This window comes from Protopterus annectens, chromosome 8.part0 (assembly GCF_019279795.1).
Source record: "Protopterus annectens isolate FY-2018-M chromosome 8.part0, PAN1.0, whole genome shotgun sequence".
NCBI classification, from domain to species: domain Eukaryota; kingdom Metazoa; phylum Chordata; order Ceratodontiformes; family Protopteridae; genus Protopterus; species Protopterus annectens.
Genome location: NC_056741.1, coordinates 1,785,803,461 through 1,785,823,539, shown reverse-complemented (window position 1 = coordinate 1,785,823,539; position 20,079 = coordinate 1,785,803,461). Strand labels below are relative to the sequence as shown.

General features: G+C 36.4%; 1 protein-coding gene across 1 annotated transcript in view; it reads left to right on the top strand.

Moving 5' to 3' along the window:
- Positions 1-3,779: 3,779 nt before the first annotated feature.
- The window catches only part of LOC122809642, a 378,601-nt gene continuing 362,301 nt past the window's right edge, over positions 3,780-20,079 (top strand). Inside the window, exon 1 of the mRNA XM_044081286.1 lies at positions 3,780-4,087. Within this exon, the coding sequence (XP_043937221.1) occupies positions 3,985-4,087 (103 nt within the window). The 5' untranslated portion in view covers positions 3,780-3,984. The remainder of the gene's footprint in view (positions 4,088-20,079) is intronic.

Genomic DNA, 20,079 nt, shown 5'->3' with positions numbered 1-20,079 from the left:
CCAAATGCTCTAAACCACGAAATTCAAACACTCGAACCATCATAGTTGTCCCACCCCACCACCTGCTACATACTACCTACCCAAACAAACTAAATAAACTGCATACATACATACACTAACCAAAACCCTACTTCTAAACCTAAACTAAACCCTACTTCTAACCCTAAACTAAATCTTGCATATACCACCATGTATGCATTTATCTTAAACCACATCCTAACCCTAAGGTCCATAACTATCTCACACTTACCTTAAGAAGCTATACCCAAACAAAATAAATAATCCACACACATACACTTAACAAAACCCTACTTCTAACCCTACACTAAATCTCACATGCATTACCATCTATGCACTTACCTTAACCCGCACCCTAACTCTAAGGTTCGTAACTATGGCACACTTACCTTACGGAGCTATACCGCAGAAGGGCCAAACATGGTGATTCGACATTTCGGATTTCACTCTTCAGGATGATCAATGTTTTCGCCGTTCGATGAAGATGTGTCGGCATTTACGTATTCAGGTAAGTGCACCTTCAAGGTTCTAATAGGGAAACATATATGGTAATGTCATTCAGTAGTTCTGAGGAAGTCTGGATGTTTAAATTAAAATACCCCACTGATACTTAATAATTTTTTATCTTTGTTTTAAGCTGACTTGTTCCTTTCCTTAAAACTTGCTTTGAATTATTGTGACTCCGAGGCTTTGGGCTTTTGTTGTCCGCTCTTCTAAGCTATAACTATAAACACATATGATATAACAGTAATAAATCATTAGTCAGCAAACTCGTTACCCAAAAGAGGTGTGCATAATTTATATAATGTAGAAAAGCATAAATATGACAGTCTCCTTACATGGTAAAATCACTCATAACGTGAAATAAAGAATCTAATATTGTTTGAACATCAGTGTGTTTTCATTTTGATTATCTTTATTTTAATCTTATACTTTGTAAGTATGACTAAAATACATTTGTGGTAGCCTTTTACCCTTATTATTGAAAAGGATGGGGAAAGAGCTAAGGAATCCAAAAGCTATAGCAATACGAGTTTCTCTTGGAATTTCTTCATTGAAAATGTAAACTGGGAGTGTATATATATATATATATATATATATATATATATATATATATATATGCCTCCCAAATATGCAACAAAGGCTTGATGATTTAGGATCTTTGCTTGGAAGTGTTTGTATAAGTATTTTTATTCCCCAAGTGGACTCCAAAGAATTTTTCTTCCAGTAGGCATCAAATGTCAAATGTCAGATGTGTGATGTGAAAGAAAGATATAATTGGGAACATATTTTCTTGCAGCATAATGATTTGGCAAACTTTGAAGATTCCCTGCAGACTATACTGACACATATACTGGATGAGCAAACAAGTGTAACTAAGAAAATTATTTTTTGAGTTGTGATAGAGAATTGGGTTGCCTAGACATAGTAAGGTCTTGCTTAGTCTAATTATGGTGGTTGCCAAAAAAGTACTAGAAAATTGAAATCAAAGTCTAAAGCAACTGTACTAGATGTAGTGAATATAGCAACAGAGATAACACAACTGGAATTGGGATCTTTCAAAAAAGATAGGAGCAAATTACACAGAAAAAAATGGGAATTGTGGGAAAATAAATGTGGAGGAGGAATGAGGTTTAAAAGAATGCAGGATTTGAATGAACTATGTAATGTTTAACTGACAATGACTGGATAGATTATAAGTAACACATAATGTTTGCAATTAAAATTATATCAATATGGTTTGTGATGTATAATGTTTGCAACTAAAATTATGTCAATATGGTTTGTTTTCATTTATATAAATGTATGAGTGCCTATGTCATATGTGATAATTTAATAAAGATGTTTCTTGTTTAAAAAATGAGGGAAACTCACTGTTTTACTCCCTGTAATCCAAACGTGTTACTTCTGTCTCTCTGTTTCAACAACCCCTGAAAATAAACTTAGTTATGCCAGCCATTGTTGCTCCTTTAGTTTCCCACAAAGTTGTGAATAAATGCCTGTCAAATTAAAAGTAATTCACTCATACACACTCTTCCATTCAGAATTTAAAGAAGCACCTCCAGAAAAAAAAACTATTTATATGGATTCAAAACATTTCTATAATGTGTGTGTGAGTTCTGCTCTATCTAGTTTTACTACTTCTGATGTCTATTACAAGTGTGACACACATGCCTGCTGTGACTTACATTAAACAACATGTGTCCTAACACTCACTAGCCCAGTCTTACTAATTATGTACCCATTCCTCCTCTCAACAGCCTTAATACTAACATAAAACGCCACTCTGTCACTAACCAGGAAGAGCAGAAGCCAACTCAAATGTCAAGATGTCTGATTCCCTGGCTGTGTGATTATGATCCTCCAGAGCCAGGATGTGGGTGTCTGTAGTAGATACACCTGCATAATTTCCTTCTTTCCTTCTTCTTCACAAAATCTGCTTATTCCTCCTTCTAAACCCCCCCAATCTCTACCACGCTATCCATTAACAGTGTATATATTATATCTGATGCATATAAATGGACCCACTGTACACCATGTTGTAGTGTCTGGTAATTCCTAATTGCTAGTCATGTGACTTTTAGTCCTAATTCTAAACATTATTTATGTCCTGCATCATATGAACTAAGTCCTCTGGCTGCTTTCAGTTTTAACCTCTTGGTCTGTTAGCAATCCACTTATTTTCAATCCAAAACATCCGAGTGGTAACTATTATGACTGATTCCATCACTGCTCTATATGTTCCAGCCATTAATCTATATGTATCTTGAACTATTCTATTCTTTCATCATACTGTATACTATAATGTTCAAGGTGGCTACTCTGAAAGTGACTGCATTGGTGTGCATATACTTACAAACCATAAATTATGTGGTCTGCAAGTTATTTTTCTTGCTGATGTGCACAGTTGATATCATGTCTGTTTACCTGAAATGTATTGTTTCTATTGGTTTTTAACCACTGATCAGGTATGACAAAGGACCAGCTACATCAATACACCACCTGGTTAACAAATTAAACAAACAAATAAATTATATGTTTTAGACTGGAAGGTACTGGCATTGTAAGCAAGAAAGATTTTGCAATATTACAGAAAATATTGGTATGAACAATGGGGCCATGTGCAGGTATGAAGATTAATGGGTGTATATATAGTGACTGGAAATATATGTCCCTGAAAGATTTTCAGAGAGTTTCATTACACCAGCAGTAAAATTATGGACATTTTTTTCATCATGGACAGTCACTTTGCTTGGTTAAATGTGATAAGATGTTAGATATCTAGGCATACCAAACACAGTGGGCAGGTTTACTCAAATCTACCAGCTATGACCATAGTTGAAGCATTTTAAGGTTGTATGTTTGCTTATAGTGTTTGACTTTATTCTTATTGTATTCTGCACTTTCTGACCAGAACTGAAACAGACAGGAAATAAGAATGGTCAAACATAAGATGAGATATGTGTGACTACACAATGCCTTGGGTATATTTCTTTATATAACTGCTATTTGTACAACATCTCCTACCTTTGCTACAAAAATATTTAATATGCTTGCACACACTAAGTCACCTCACACATAAAGTCTAGCTTTGTCATTTACTTTGATCTACACACACACACACACACACACACACACACACACACACACACACACACACACACACACACACACACATTCTTTTTATGCACATGCGCACGGAAAAGGGATGTACAGTTTAAACAATTAAAGCTTCTTTCATAAGTACTGAGTGAGGGGAATCCATGGAGGAAGGAAATATCATGTGCTGACTTCTTGTTTTATATATAAACTGTTTCACAGGTTATCATTTGAGATGGTGTGATCACAGGGCCATCACTGTTCTCTCAAAACTGAATTGCTTTCAACATATCAGGAACACACCATAAATTCTGCAAAGAAAAAAACTAAGACGAAGGCATGAAATGAAGTTTTACAATTCTGAAAATGAAGCTAATAAATATTTCATCTAAAATGACTCGTTCACAGATATTTGCATTTCTGAGGAAATTATTGTACTTTCTACAGATTGTCATGTTGTGCTTAATGGGTAAGTTTTCCTCCATTTAAAGAAACATTATTTGCAAGTATTTTGTAACAGTAATTTACTAGAGTTTGTAATAAGTAACATCTACAGAAATATGTAAATATTTTTTCTTGGGGCTAAAGTGGTTGCATGATATTGTTATAACTTTACTTTTTAACGAGCATAAGTGTTTCACAGATAAGTGGAATAAAATGATTGAAGCTTGAAATGTAATAAATCTTTTAAATTTAGTGTGCAAAACATTTATAGGATAGTTAGTGCATACATGGGGTAAAGGAATGTAATACTATTAACTTGAAAAATTGAAGATGAAAAATATGGCATGTAAGGGCACTCCTGAGCATGAAGAAAAAGAAAGGACTGCCCGAATGCATTTAATAATAATGCATTTGTACTTTTTTAGAGGCTGACAATTTTTATAACTATTAAATTATTATTTAAAGAAAATAGATTTCACAAAGTGTGAAGAAATGACAATGTTTATGATTTACTTGCAATTGTTTGATACAAAAGTCTTAAAAGGAGGGCCAACACTAACAAAAGACATATGCATAATATGTATTGTATACACACACACACACACACACACACACACACACACACACACACACACACACACACACACACACACACACACACACACACACACACACACACAGCTGCTTATGGCTTGATGAGAAAAGTATGATGGACTAGGTCTTTATGGCAAACATTCAATAAGGTCCCCATCTGAGGTCCCTAATCTATCTCTAGCACTTTAATATTGTTAAAATTGCAATGTATATTTCATGACATTTATTTTATTCAATATTCGGTGATGTATATCATGTGGAATTTATGTCTGGCTTCATTTATCAGGATTGTCTTGAAACTGTCTTGTCTTATGTAGTTTCATAATGAGGAAAAAGCTGACTTTGAAAATTATTTTATGGAACAGATGTTTTACCTTTCAGAAGTGTTTTCATTTCAGACATGTATTTTGAAAATCACTTGTTAGGGCACAGGCTGCCCTTGTGCTAGGTGATGTACTTAGTTGGACAATATCGTATTTTGGCAGGTCTTGACAAAACACATAAATATATTGGCTAGCAGTAGCAATGAACCAAACCAGCTGATAAGGGTGTATCAGAAATATCACTTGTTATATGAATGAATCAGTGTGTATGCATCACTTGAGACAGTGATGTCATAAACTCATGAACATAACATTTTCTCTATAGGGGTGCCACCTTTTCAAATGGCCATAGTGGGACATTTTCGGGACACACATCAGATTTTACAGGCCGACACATACCCACAGTCAGTACAAAGGATAGAACTTAACTTTTTTGCCTAAATAAAAGCTTATTCTTGTAGCAGTTTAGTTGCTTATTCTGTTTCTTGTAACATTTAGATATTTTAGATACAGAAATAACTATTTTATGCAACTATTACATAAAATATGGGACATAATTATGTCCTACAATCTCAGGACATTTGCCATTTTTAATATTTTTGGTCAGGACACAACCACCCAAAGAGGGACTGTCCCTCGCAAAGTGGGACAGGTGGTAACCCTATTTCTCTACCCTCAAAACCACATTCTCTCAAAGGCCACCAAGCTAAAACTTGCAAGTAAGAAATTGTAGTACCATTCAAAGCATAAGAAATAAAGTAACACATAGAGCTGTATCACCAAGGCAGTGACATTGTTACCTTGCATTAGTGATCATTCATTGATGTCAATGGCTCTGAACTATTCCTGATATTGTAATTTAACTCATAAAAGCCAACATTGTGAAGCAAATATGAATGGGAAATGTTGCTGGAGCTGTATTACAAGGTATTCCATAAAGACAGTCTGAAATTTGTGTGTGTGTGTGTGTGTGTGTGTGTGTGTGTGTGTGTGTGTGTGTGTGTGTGTGTGTGTGTGTGTGTGTGTGTGCGTGTGTGTGTGTGTGTGTGTGTGTGTGAAAATAGCCAGTGATGTGGAGAAATTAATCATGAGTTGCATATAATACCAATCTTTAGCTTGCAAAGTTTTTCTGGATTCACTTTGGTGGTTATTATGTTTGCAGGACAAATTAATATTGTTTATTAGAGAAGGTGAAATAAGTGCATGTTTATACTCAGTCAAGCCCATTTTTTTTCAATTTTCCAAGGAATTTCACAGAACTTGGCATATTACATCTGGTCACTCAGTCAATAATAATTGCATTTTGTGTGTTTATTATTGCATAACAGTACATTTCCCCATTCATTTTCTGAGCATTTGTTTTATCCAGTTCATGGTCAAAGGATAGGTGGACATACTTGTGGGTCTCAGTGGCTGCAAGGCAGAGAAACTGGATAGTAGTGTTTTCTATCACAGGATGCATACACACAATCAGACATCTTCAGACACACACACATGTGCACGCATGCACACATAGGATCATAGGAGGTTACTAGTCTAATGGCCCTGGGGGCCCTTACAAGCCTAGCTAAGAATTTATCCCCAAAAAAGAAACCTCAGTTAGCACCTGTCACCCCTGTCAATGAGGGACACAGGTGGAATCCCTGGGACAAATTTGTGGTTTCCCATCCACTCATCAAGGTTGCTCTTGAAGAGGGTCAGCGAGGTATTCTGTTTGACATGTATGGGAAGTCTATTCCAGAGACAGGGCAACCTCTGGGAGACAAATCTGTCTCTCTAGCAGGTTTTGTTAGTGTCACATATTATATTTAGGCCTTTTAAGTGGGTAATGCGTGAGGAGTTAGACTTGCGGATATGGAGCATCTCTGTTAGGGGCAAGGTCTGATATTGCCTTGGAGGCTAGACACTGAATACCTCTGTATGATACCAAGTAGAGTGATATTGATTTGAGCCTGTCCACATAGGACAGTTGTTGGAGACCATATATTCTCTTTGTAAGGTATTTTTGTGGCCTTTCCAGTTGATGCAGGTATTTGGAGAGGTACATACCAAAAGGGGCATTGTACTCAATTATTGGCCTAATGAGAGAGGAGTACAGAGAGGTAATAACCTCCTTTTTTCTGGATGCAATCCCTTTACTTATGAGATGAACCAAATAAAAGGTTTCTCTGACCACTGCCTTTATATCACATGGTCGAAATGTAAGATTGTTGTCAACCTGTGTACCCAGGTCTCTCATCAGAGGTTGTGTGCTTAGGGGGTTGCCGTTGATGTGGTAATAAGTAGGGGCCATGTTTTTGCCAAATGGTATGATAATACATTTATTTGCATTTAACATAAAGCAATGACTTTGGCACCAGTCATTGTTTGCTGTGTGACCCTCTTCTAGTATGCTATCATCATTTGGAGAGTCAGTGACAGCACCCAACTTACAGTCGTCTGCAAACTTGGTCAGCCACAGGCCTTTTGTCTTTGCCTGGACCTCTGAGAAGTAGATGCCAAATAGTAGGGGTCCCAGGACAGATCCCTGGGGACCATTACTATTGACAGGTCTGCTGTCGGAAGTGGAGGCACCTATTTTGACCTTGTGGGTCCTATTGGTGAGCCAAGTGGCCACCCACCGGATGAGTTAGGGATTTACACCAAGTTGCGTTAGCTTTTCAATGATGCCCGAGTGGGAGATTGTGTCAAAGGCTTTGACCAAGTCAAGGTAAGCTGTATGTACTGACTTTCCCTCATCCAGGGCCTTAGTGACAGTCTCAAAAAAGTCAACCAGGTTCAACAGGCAAGATCTGCCCTTAACAAATCCGAACTGGGTGGGGTGAAGTGCTTGGAGATTGCTTATGTGCTTGTTTATGAGATCTATAATCATACACACACGGACATGTACTTCTACAGGCAGTTCATAGAATTATTAATTCACCTATATCATGCCTGAGATGCAGAAGAAATCAGGTTGCCTGACAAAAGCTCCCAGGGGGTGAGGGAGGATGTGGAGACTTCATACTAGACACTCCTGCTATGAAGTCAATTAGAACCAAACAGTGTGAGGCAGGAATAGCAATGTTGCATCACTGTGTGGTTAGTTTGCATTATTTAATCTTCTAAGTCAGTTTACTAAATAGTGTGGTCACAAATTCTAAGTCTTCCAAATATGCTATCACACAGCTTGTATTGTTGTCCACTGCTTCAAATTTTAGATCATCTTTCTAGACTGGCCAGAACATTTTTAAATGAAAAGGAGTGTTTGTACTGAGCTGAACAAATGTAAGATGATTAATGATGTCATACTGCAGTGTCATAACCCTAAGATATATTCTTTAGCATGTAACATCAGAGGCAACTAGCACACCTGGTTCCATGACTGTTGGAAATTATTAATTAGAGGAAGACTATACATGGTTAGACTCTCACACTTTGTAAAAATGAGTTATTTGTAAGGCCTTAAACAAGTTTGTAGAACATCTTGGTCATCCTGAGGTTGAATAAATATCCCAGATCTTGATAAATTTCTGCGGATGTATCCAGTTCAGCCTGGGGAGTGTTGGCTAAAATGGACAGTCATTAGGATACTAGATATCAGTGACAGATGTCCTGAAATTTGTTAATACATACATATTCAAGAATAATGTGCTTGCCATCCTGCCAGTGTTAGATGTCAGTCCAAGATAGGGAAGAATGACATTAGGAGGGATTAAGAGAACAGAGAACAAAACCAGAAAATCCCTTTCTTGATCCTCAGTGAGATTTTAATGAATTTCATGTGGCAGCTATATCTTACTTATATACTCCACAAGGCTTCATAACAGGTAACGATGATGGTTTTGTTAGGTGTGTGGAAGATTAATATAGGTTGTGATGTTTTTCAGACCCGTTTTCTTTGATAAGCATAGTAATAAAGATCATGCAGTTTATCTTGCATTGCAACTGAATTCACACAGATAAACATGAAGAAAAAATAAAGCTAATTTGTAAATATGTCATTTCAACGCCAATAATGTCTTAATGGATATGGTATCATTCAAACCTGGTGTAGCAGAGGCATCTGTATAAATTTGCCAACATAATTCTTTATATAAGAGCATACCTTTAAAATCTCCCCCTCTTTGGTCAGCCTGCACACTATCTACTATACCAAAGTTAAAAAAGTGACTATCTCCATGTTTTTTAATATGTCTATAAATCGCATTTTTGTCATACTTTCTTTTAATACTGTATAAATGAGAATAAATACGTCTATTAAATCTCCTTTCAGTCTTGCCTGTGTAGAACCCAGAACAGGTCATACATATGGCAAGATAAATAACCATTTTAGTTTGACAATTACCTCCACAGAACTTAATTAGTGTGCAGGCTGACCAAAGAGGGGGAGATTTTAAAGGTATGCTCTTATATAAAGAATTATGTTGGCAAATTTATACATTAGAATAAAATTAGCTTTATTTTTTCTTCATGTTCATTGTAGTAAGTAAGTGACTTTAGAAAGTCAAATAGTAACATTCTATATTCTCTGTGACTAACATTTCAGCATATGCTTTTGCTATATTTTATGGTAACAAATTTGATTTTTTGAAGTGCATTTTCAATTACAATTTTTAATAACAACTTAATAATCCATATAAGTAGTAGCGCTGTGTTAGTAAATGTGTATGTATGTCTTTAAATAAGTAAGACAGATTTTTAAAAGAATTGGCGCCAAAAAAGTTATTTAAAGATCTGTTAATATTAGGTTCAGTGTTCTGTTGAAGCTTGTAATTATACAAGTGAAAGTGCTTAACCCATTTTGGAGTTTGGATTTATTAAATGGTTTACAATACTGTTATTGTCTGAGATATACGTTTGTTCAGAAAACGTTATTTTGTGCTGCTAGCCATCATTGGTTTGATTGAAGCAGTGTGTGGATTTCCCAAGACACTGAGGTCTGTTTGCGTTTCAATGTGAAAAAGAAAGTATAGCAGAATGAAGGCAATAATTTTCTCCCTTGTGGTGGAAAGTAATGGACTACCATCATAAACAGTGATACATACTACATGAGCATGACATACGACAAATGTATGAAACTATAGGAAGTTACATGAGGAAAGTACATGTCGTGTACTAGAGATAAACTATTAGTGTTGCAAAGTATAAAAAACTTCACACAAGTTCATTTACTGAGAAAGAACCATGCCTTAAGAAGATTCATGTACTTTCTACAGATTGTCATATTGTGCTTCATGATAAATTTTACTTCATTTAAAGAAAAATTATTTTGGAGGTATTTCGCTAACAATGATTACCTGGATTTTGTAATAAGTAGTTTACACAACAACGGGTGCACTAAAATAACCAATTACACTGACTTATTGCAAACATTAACAAAGTGAAAGTTTGGATAAAAGTGTTTTTGCAGGGTAGGGGGTTTGTCTGTAATCTCATGTGTGGGTCTTTATCCATACACCTTCCTTCCTTCCTTACATACCCTTACTCTAATGTTATTAAAGGAAAATCTGAACCACAGCTGATATTCAGGGAACCGAGAAAACAAATCAAATTGCAGAGATGCATATATGTCTAACTGCAGTAAAAAACATCCATAAGTTGTTCACAAACAAAAATGTCAACAATCAGTTCACATCCAAGCTTCAAAATCTTACAAACTAATGGAAAATGACATTTGATATATCTGATACAGCAGTCAAGTACCTGATATTACAGCATACAATAACATGACAGTCTCTTTTCCCTTCATGACGCTATTTGCAAAATAGCATGCTGTTTTTATAAAATATACTATGTGAAATAATGTGATTTGCAGTCTCTGATAACTTCTACTTCACAAACCTTAGTCAGTCTGTTTTATGTTCATTAGAAATGCTTTCATCTCTGTCATCTCACCATTCTGTTTATGTATTAGGATATCAAATGTATGTGCGTGCGCACACACACGCGCACGCACACACACATCCCAAGACCTCAGCTGTAGAGCAGTCTCCGAATCAGAAAGGCTTAGCAAGATGTGAAAAACTTCTGATCTAAGACTTCCCCATTCTGCATTTCTGAATCTCACCATAATCTTCCTTTACTCATCTAAAAACAAATCTTGCTAAACAGAAAAATCTTGAATATACCCATGCTGAAGTTAAACATTCTTCCCCATCTTTCTGAGTCAGGTGAAAACAATTTGCTTACATATTTACACATATACAGTTTTACCTAATATGTGGATAAGAACCATAATACATTTAAAACCATAATACATTTAATTTCCAAATGAGTTGGATACATTCATTTTTTACCCTAACTTAAAAACCCTTTTCTTGCATACACATTAGGAAAACTTGTTTCTTACCAAACCATAATACATTTAAAACAATAATATATTTAACTTCCAAACGAGTTGTATAAATTCACTTTTTACCCTAACTTAAAAACTTTTTCATACATACACATTAGGAAAACTTGTTTCTTACCAAACCATGCTGATCTTTCAGTTCCATTCAATCAGTCTGTTGTACCATAGGTTAAAAGGGGAATGTCTGACCTTTATACTCTATATCATTACTAGTGCCATTGTATTTGCCATAAAGTATTAATTATAACAATATTAACTTTTCCGGTATTACACTGGATTCATTTAATTCGGAACATTACATTAAAAGTTTGGATAGAAGTGTTTTTGCAGGATAGGGGGTTTCTCTGTAATCTCGTGTGTGGGTTTTTATCCATATACCTTCCTTCCTTACATTCCCTTACTCTGATGTTATTAAAGCAAAATATGAACCACAGCTGATATTCAGGGAACCGAGAAAAGAAATGAAATTGCTAAGAGATGCATACATGTCTACCTATAGTTATAAACACCCTTAAGTTGCTCACAAACAAAAATATCAACAATCAGTTCACATCCAAGCTTCAAAATAATACAAACTAATTGAAAATTACATTTCACATCATCATTGCTATTTTTGTTTGGCAATATTTCTCTTTGCTTACCATTGCACAAACATGATTGGCAAGTTTGAGCATGTTTTTTCACTGATCATAAAATGCAATGTCACTATTTGGTGGGAAACCATTGCTGCTGTTGTTGGAGGACCTTTGCAGAAATGGCAGGAGATAGGAAGGATGGTGCCAAATTCAAGGTAAAGAGGTGAGGTGTGGAAGCTGCTGCAAGGGGACTATACTGAGTCTCAGTACAAGACTGAGGGTTGAAACAGACTAGCCAAGGCTGTCTGTAGAGCGACTGGCATACCTTGCATTGGGGAGAAGTGTAGGTACGTCTAAAGTAACTTGAAGAAGTACAGGCATGCACAACTTGATTAGTGGCTGGATGAGTTTAGAACTGCTAATACACCAGAGATCATCCAACTTCTAATGATGTACAATAGTGTAAATAGCCAAGGCTGATATGCATAATGGTTTCATGTCTCTTTTTCTCTCATTCTTTATTTGACAGCTGCAGAGGAAATCTTGGCAAACAGGGAGGCACATGTTGAGAGATTGGTGTGACTTGGAAGGGAAGGGGTATGTCTGCGGTACAACTTACCTTGATTGTAGTAAATACTGTAGTTCTATAGATCAGTATCAACTTCAGCATGTGTATCTCAACTGTAACCACAAACATGCATGCTTTCTGCTATAGCTGTTGGTAATTGCATTAGGCAAGTCTAATACTGTATTCAGATTATGTAGGTTCAATTCCCATGAGTAAACTATGGATTCAAATTCAACAAGTATCATTTTTTAATTTTTCGAATGCCATAATATTAGCTTAAAAGCCGATATGGAATATGTGCATAACCTAACTACATTGTTATATTTGGTATAGGTTTATAGTGACAGTGGACATTGGTTGTGCATGACCATATACTATTCCTATTGTCAGTAACTTGCATTAATGTGGACATATCTTAATGCAAATATGAAGACACATCATTGCAATACTGGTGTTCCCCAAATGTGTGTGTGTGTGTGTGTGTGTGTGTGTGTGTGTGTGTGTGTGTGTGTGTGTGTGTGTGTGTGTACATAGCTCATCTATAGAACATCCTGGAAAAATGGTACATGACTGTCTCACTTCTGCAATATGTATTCATGACATCTTATTTAACCTAGGTTGCTAGGATGCATTTATAAGTGTTTTTGCAAACTGTGGTCACACAGTCATACAAATCCTGGCTTTGCATCCAAGTCTCATGACAATATTTATTACCTGCAACACTATGATGATGTCATCCTCTATAAGGTGTACTCTCACAATGTTAAAGTCAGGCTTCTGTGGTGATGCAAGTGTTAAGTACTGTGTTCTCTAACTTGTGTAAGTAGTTAGGCTGGGGAGCTACTCTCACAACAGTTAACTGGTGTGTGTGTGTGTGTGTGTGTGTGTGTGTGTGTGTGTGTGTGTGTGTGTGTGTGTGTGTGTGTCTGAATGGGTGTGGATGTAGCGAGAAAAGCATGAGTCTAGATCCTGCTCCATCACTCAAATAGATTTTAGAAGATTTTACACTGCCACATGACTCCACAGCAATTGCATAGAGCCCTTCCTACATCCTGTTCTCAGCATACACTGATAATGTCATCCTGTATAAAGTGCACTCTGTCAGTGTTAAAGTTGGACTTCCGCAGTTACGATAGCATTAAGTACTTTTTCCTCAAGGTTGTGTAATTAGATATGTGGGGGTTCTAATCTCACAACAATCAACGTAAGTGTGTGTGTCTTCATTCAACTATGAATCCGGAGGCAATTTTACATTGGGATGTGAGTCCACATCTTTGTCAGACTTTCCTCCCAACATCATCTTCTCAGTATACATTGAGGATATCATCCTTTAAAAAGTGTACTCTGACAGTGTTTAAATGAGACTTCTGTAGTGGTGCTAGTGTTAACTACTGTGTTCTGTAGCATGTATAACTAGACAGGTAGGGGTTCTAATCTCACAGCTTTGACCTTGAATGTGAGTATGTCTTCATTTGACTATCAGCCTGGACACAATTTTACCCTGGGATGTGAGTCCACATCTATGCCAAACACTCCTCCCAACATGTTCTTCTCAGTATACACTGATAATGTCATTCTTTATTAAAGTGTACTCTGACACTGTTTAAGTCAGACTTCTGTGATGGCACTAGTCTTACATTGTATGGAATCTAGCTTGAATAACTAAACAGATAGGGTTTAAGAATCTGACCTCAGTCGTGTGTATGTATGAGGGTTGGTGTTATATTACAGTAATTGTATGATGTTTTGAATCTGTTCTTATTTAACTCCCACTTTGGAGAACTTTTGACATAGCCTCTGGGATCCAACATCACCTTTTTCTGCCCACATAACATCCTTTCTGCAGAATACTGGCAATGCCATTATCTCAAAGATGCATATAGACATCATGAAGCAGACCCCCTCCATGATCCTCTGCAGTACATCTCCAGACCACTGAATGTGTGATTGTGAATTCACTCATGGGGTGGTGCCCATGTCCCATATGGACAGTGGCAGTCTGTAATATAATCAAACACATATGCACATACCCCTACAGTCTTCCCTCATCTAGAGAGAGTGATTTGCATGAAATGTGATAATAATAATGGCTAGGCTTATGTGGGCTCTTGGCTGGTAGCCTAGTAATGTCATATGACCCTCTGAACATTACACATGTTAAGATTGTTGTCATCCATATGTGCTTTGTTGAGGTGTGGATATTCTGTAGCCCTACAACAGTATTTTCCAATCTGTGATTTGAGCTACTGTATTGATGGCCACTGCTGCCATTTGGTTAAATGCTCCTTCCATAACACTTGTAGTAATATGCCTCCTGAGGACTGGGAACATGGGATGATGCTATGTGTATTGTTGCCTAAGGTATGTGTTCTCATAGTAGAGTATATGAACATTGTATGCAGTTCTCATCCAGCCATTACAGTGACAGCTGAAGTGAATACATTGTATGCACTGTTGTGTTATTTACAAGGATTATGCAGGTGTTCCCCATCAGCAATGTGCGACTGTCAGCATTTGTATCATTAACCATTCTGCATGGACCACATTCACCTCAGTTGTAATATGTGCATATATGGTGTCAGGACCCTCACCAGCACACTTCCACTGATAACCATATAGACATATTATATACAACTGAGGTAATGACGTAAAATAGGTTGAGTTGTATGAATGTGTTAACAGTTCCACTGTGTCACATGTGATTCATAGCGAAGTTTTTACTTGGAGGTGCTGTACAGCTTGAAGTCCAGCTGTAGCATAGGTACAGCTATAGCGCGATTGTGTCACAGACATACCACTACATTACTTCAGAATTAGCACTTGATAGTTTGCATGAACACATATGGATGTATATTAGGATTTCATGGCAGTATAACATTTTCAATGTCAATGACAACGTGTGCTGAAGAGTGACATCCTCTTATACAATTTTCTCTATGTATCCTTTCATATGTGTGTAATATTATTGTGACAGCATCATTGATTACTGACACTTGACTTTGCATTGTTGTAGTTTCTGTGAATATGGGCATAGTTGATGCATTGCTATCAGTCTCACATACTGCTGCACTACTCATTGTAATGGATCACGTCTTAATTCACCTGACTTTGCACTGTTGTAGTTTCTGTGCATATGGGCATAGTTGATGCATTGCCATCAGTCTCACATACTGCTGCACCACTCATTGTAATGGATCACTTCTTAATTCACCATCATTTGCAGATGTTTCAGACAATAGCCACTGACATTACATGTGGCAGATGCATGCAATATACAGCTGTGTGTCGGGAATCCACTCATACTAGTGTGATTCTTGTATGTGTCATTATCTGTAGGCCGATACCTACATCAAGCAGGGATACTTTAGTCAGGTGTATCACATCTGGCACAGTGAGGTCCCATATCTGGTAGGCCATACAGAAGTATTCTCTGGGATGCATACCCATTAGGATTTGACAGGGCAGACTTCCTTCCCTTCAAAGGGTTCTACTAGATGCGTGTGTGAGACATTTGTCTGTGTTGCACCGAGTAAATACACAGTTCAGTGACCACGCTAATGGCACCGGTTTGATTCTTGCATGGGATTGTGGCTTATGTGTCATGCAAACTACTCAACTCACTAGGACTGGGCCTATTTTCAACTCCAAGTTTAACACTGTCCATCTTAACCCCTCCATAATGTGGACACATTTGCAGAACGGGTGGTGAATTCCCATTACAAAATATTGACAATCATTACATTTGTAAATGCCTCTTACTGGAGAACATGTATAATAAGTTACAATCACGTATTCTGTAAATGCCACAGGTTAATGGTTGTAATATTTAAAAAATGTCCATGACTGTCCCTGTTTCTTTCTACATTTTTCCAGGAATCTTTTGCTATGTGTACCTGATTGGTTGAGAGCTAAGGTGACATGTCAGTCATGTTCAAGTAAGTCATTTTGCAGATCTTCAGAGTATGCACATACCACCAATTGTATATTCTGTCTTTGGTAAGTGACCTCTCCAGTGTATGTCAGTGATTTTTATGTCACAACCATTCACCTCCATTAACATTTAATTTTGTGTGATCATCACATATATACTGTCATGTGTGTTTATGTCATAATATACCTGCACAAGAGGTGTAAACAGCAGTACATACTGTGCTATCTGCATATGTGTATGATGTTATGCTACTGACTTGTCTTGGATGTGTACCTATATTGACGTATCCTATTTTGGGGATATTTCCATATTTATCATGCCCTCTTCCTCTTTATTCATTTCTATCATTCATGTCAGTGCACATGTTCATCAGCACACTTTCTTGACCCAATGTACCTTTCCTGGTAGTTGTCCTTGCCATTTAACCCCCCTCCATTATTTCATTCTGCAAATAATTGTTTTACTGTACATTGCAATCAGTACAGTTTTCTTTACTGTGTTATTACTGCTATTTTTGTAGTATTTTCACCCCTGGCAGTCACTGTGGCTGTCCGCGTGCTCTCGTGGAGCAGTTTTGCTTTTTGGAAAATTTGAATGCTTCTTCTTTCTGTGCTCATGCTGATCTGCCCAGTTTCTAGGACAGTGATACTGCTACTGGCCATGAAACCTTGCTTGTATTCATGTTAAGTGCAATGAGCAGCATGAATATGTATTTAGCGCCGCTGCTCATCCCACTAACAAGTAAGCTCAGTGTAGGCTTTGCATGAAGCCTACACAGAGCTTGTTGAATACCTGCACAGTCCAACTTTATGGAAGATTAATTATTTAAGCCTTAATAATTATTTGCCTGCAGCATTCCATAATTTTCTTAAAATAAAAAGCCAGATGAATGAAAACACAACTGTATTAATTCAGCTGCCATGTATCATTCAATGCATCCCCCCATCTTTAAAACAAGCACAAGACTCACACTAGCAGTATTCACTGCATTACACTGTCTTCCTTCCCATGAAAAACAGTTAAGAGTTTTCCCTAAAGAAGGATTAGAGTCTTTACACCAAAAATAGAAATCCAGAGGGTGTATATAGTAATAATTTTGAATTCCCACAGGCTGGTCCAGATTACAACCACTTAAGCAAGCATACTTCTGTGTCATGTTGCTTTAGTATTGTTAGATATAAGTCTTTCATTTCTGCTTAATTAAATTTCATATCCTCTAACTGACTTAATCGTTGAGTGTAACGATGAACCTTAAAAAAATCTATATATGATCTAGTAAAGTACTAGCAATCTTTTTAAACTTTTCTTTTTGAAGTAGCACTAACTAATCTCACAGTCATTAACAGAATGCAACCACCTTTTAAATTTTGTTTATATTAATAATTGCTTACTAGTTTATTTGTCCACTTTACCCAGTAAATGAGGGACCCATGATAATTTCTAATATGAATAAGAAGTTAAGCCACAGGTCTGCTATTAATGTGAGCTGTAATCTAGCATTGTTTTTCATATTATAACATTTCAAGAAAATATTTACTGTAGCAAAACAATGCTGTAATACAGTAGAGAGCATACATTATAAATGTAATTTTATATTACCTATATACAGAACTGGGTAAATATAAAACCTTAACCAATTTAAATTGACTATTAATACAATTATTATCACTATTTATTTTCCATATGTAACTTTTCTATGTCATAAAGGTTAGCATACTATATAATTTCATATGACTTGAACAAATATGTCCCAATATCCATAAATAGTTTTAAAATATTTTCAGAAACATTTGTATCTAAGCACTACAGGAACAAGTGGTTATCAGCACTGACAATTCTAATGCTAAGGTCAGATACTGTTTCATCACAGAGAAATAGAAGTACATATCCCTCTTTCTTTCAACCACTCTGGTCATACATAACACTCTTTATAAGAGGATGTATCTAAATGAATATTAAACATCAATGTAATCTTTATTGTTTTGCACTAAAAAGTAATGATAAGTAACCTTGTTGATAATTGGATCTTGTATTGTCCAAATTAGTCAGCAGAACATTCATCGTTGACATACATAATTGCTCATGTGTATCTGTTCTGCATTAATATGAACAATTCTATATGTTAAAATCATTTAAGTATCATATGCCTGAATGTTCATTCCAATCAGTCAGGCTGAAAAATATATTCTCATATGCTATAACATTCCAGCTGATGAGCACATAAGCATTCTATTATTCCCATCTGAGTGGTGTGGTTTATCCTCATCTTCTTCCAATTTACTCAAGGATTTGATAGATTAGAGGGAGTAAAGTGTGCTAACCCTAATTTTAACACTAACAGTAACCATGCATTTAGTTTATAAAAACCCTTTATAGAGCATTGCAGCTATACAAGACAGACTCAGACACAAATATGTACACCAACAAACATGCAAATATTTAAGATGTCCCCTTATGTGATCCTTATCCTAACTCTAACCTGTTAACACTTGTGCAAACATTCCTAGTGCTAATACCATCCACTTTACCTCTGTTAACATTCTGATAAGATCATCATTCTGAAAGTGCCCTTCTGAATGTCAACATATTTGGCCAAAGTTGTGTGCGTGTGCATGTAAGTCTGGTGTGAATTAACTACTGTGGCAAGGATAGCCACCTAGCGGTGTAAACCTTGGCACTAGATGGTTGTCACTGTTGAAGTGATACCCCAACCTCATGTGCAAAAATGGTTAAAAGGGATTGCAGTTGGATGGATGGATTGATTTACCAAGAAAAAGACCACACAAACAAAGTACTTTATATGAGTTTCATAACAGAGAAAAATAACTATGAGAATGTATATCTAGTACTCTAATTAAAATAGTATCTAGGTTACGGTTAAAGATAATCATCTACCAAAATGTACTAGTGATGGCAGTCATGCAAATACAAAACCAGTCTGAAGGAAAAAACGAAACTTAGTTATAAGTACAAATAAGGAACAAACTACCTAAAGAACATATGGATAAATGTTGTGAAAAATAAAAAATAGAAATAGGCCTGGAAAATGCAAAGAGGGGCAAGTGAAGAAGAAATAGAAAATGCAGGTGGAATGTTTCCACTTAGGTGCAAACAAGACCTTTTTTGTTGCTCTTATTGCCATTTTTACTGACCCAGCAGATACGGTACTTTGTAGTTCTTGCTGATAGACCAGTATAGGGTATTTAAATACTGGGAGAAGCTGAAAGTAGAGAAATTTTCTAGACCAGCCATTTGCTGTAGCATAGAGTAGTAAAATCTTTTAACATCCTGGCCTCTTTACTACCTTGGGGGTTTGTACTAATATACGAGAACATAAATGACTGGCTAGTAGGGTGATCCAGGGCCACAAAGGTGTAGTTTGATATGGGTTATTTGATATCAGTTTGGACTCTCCTCTGTGACTTGAAATTTATGAGTATGTGCAACCAAATTCTAAAACTGGAGGTGCAGTAAATATGCTTACAAAAACAGACAGAAAATATATTTTGGAAGCAGATAAAGACCTCATATTTAACACCGTAACTTCATGAACACCAGTCATGTAACATGTTAAAACATGAAACACTTCTTTCATATAACCTGCTAAAAAATGTTCCTTCCCTGAATAATTAACCTTTTGCCTTCAGATTATGTACTGCTGTTAATGTACATCATTGCTGAAAAGATAGTAA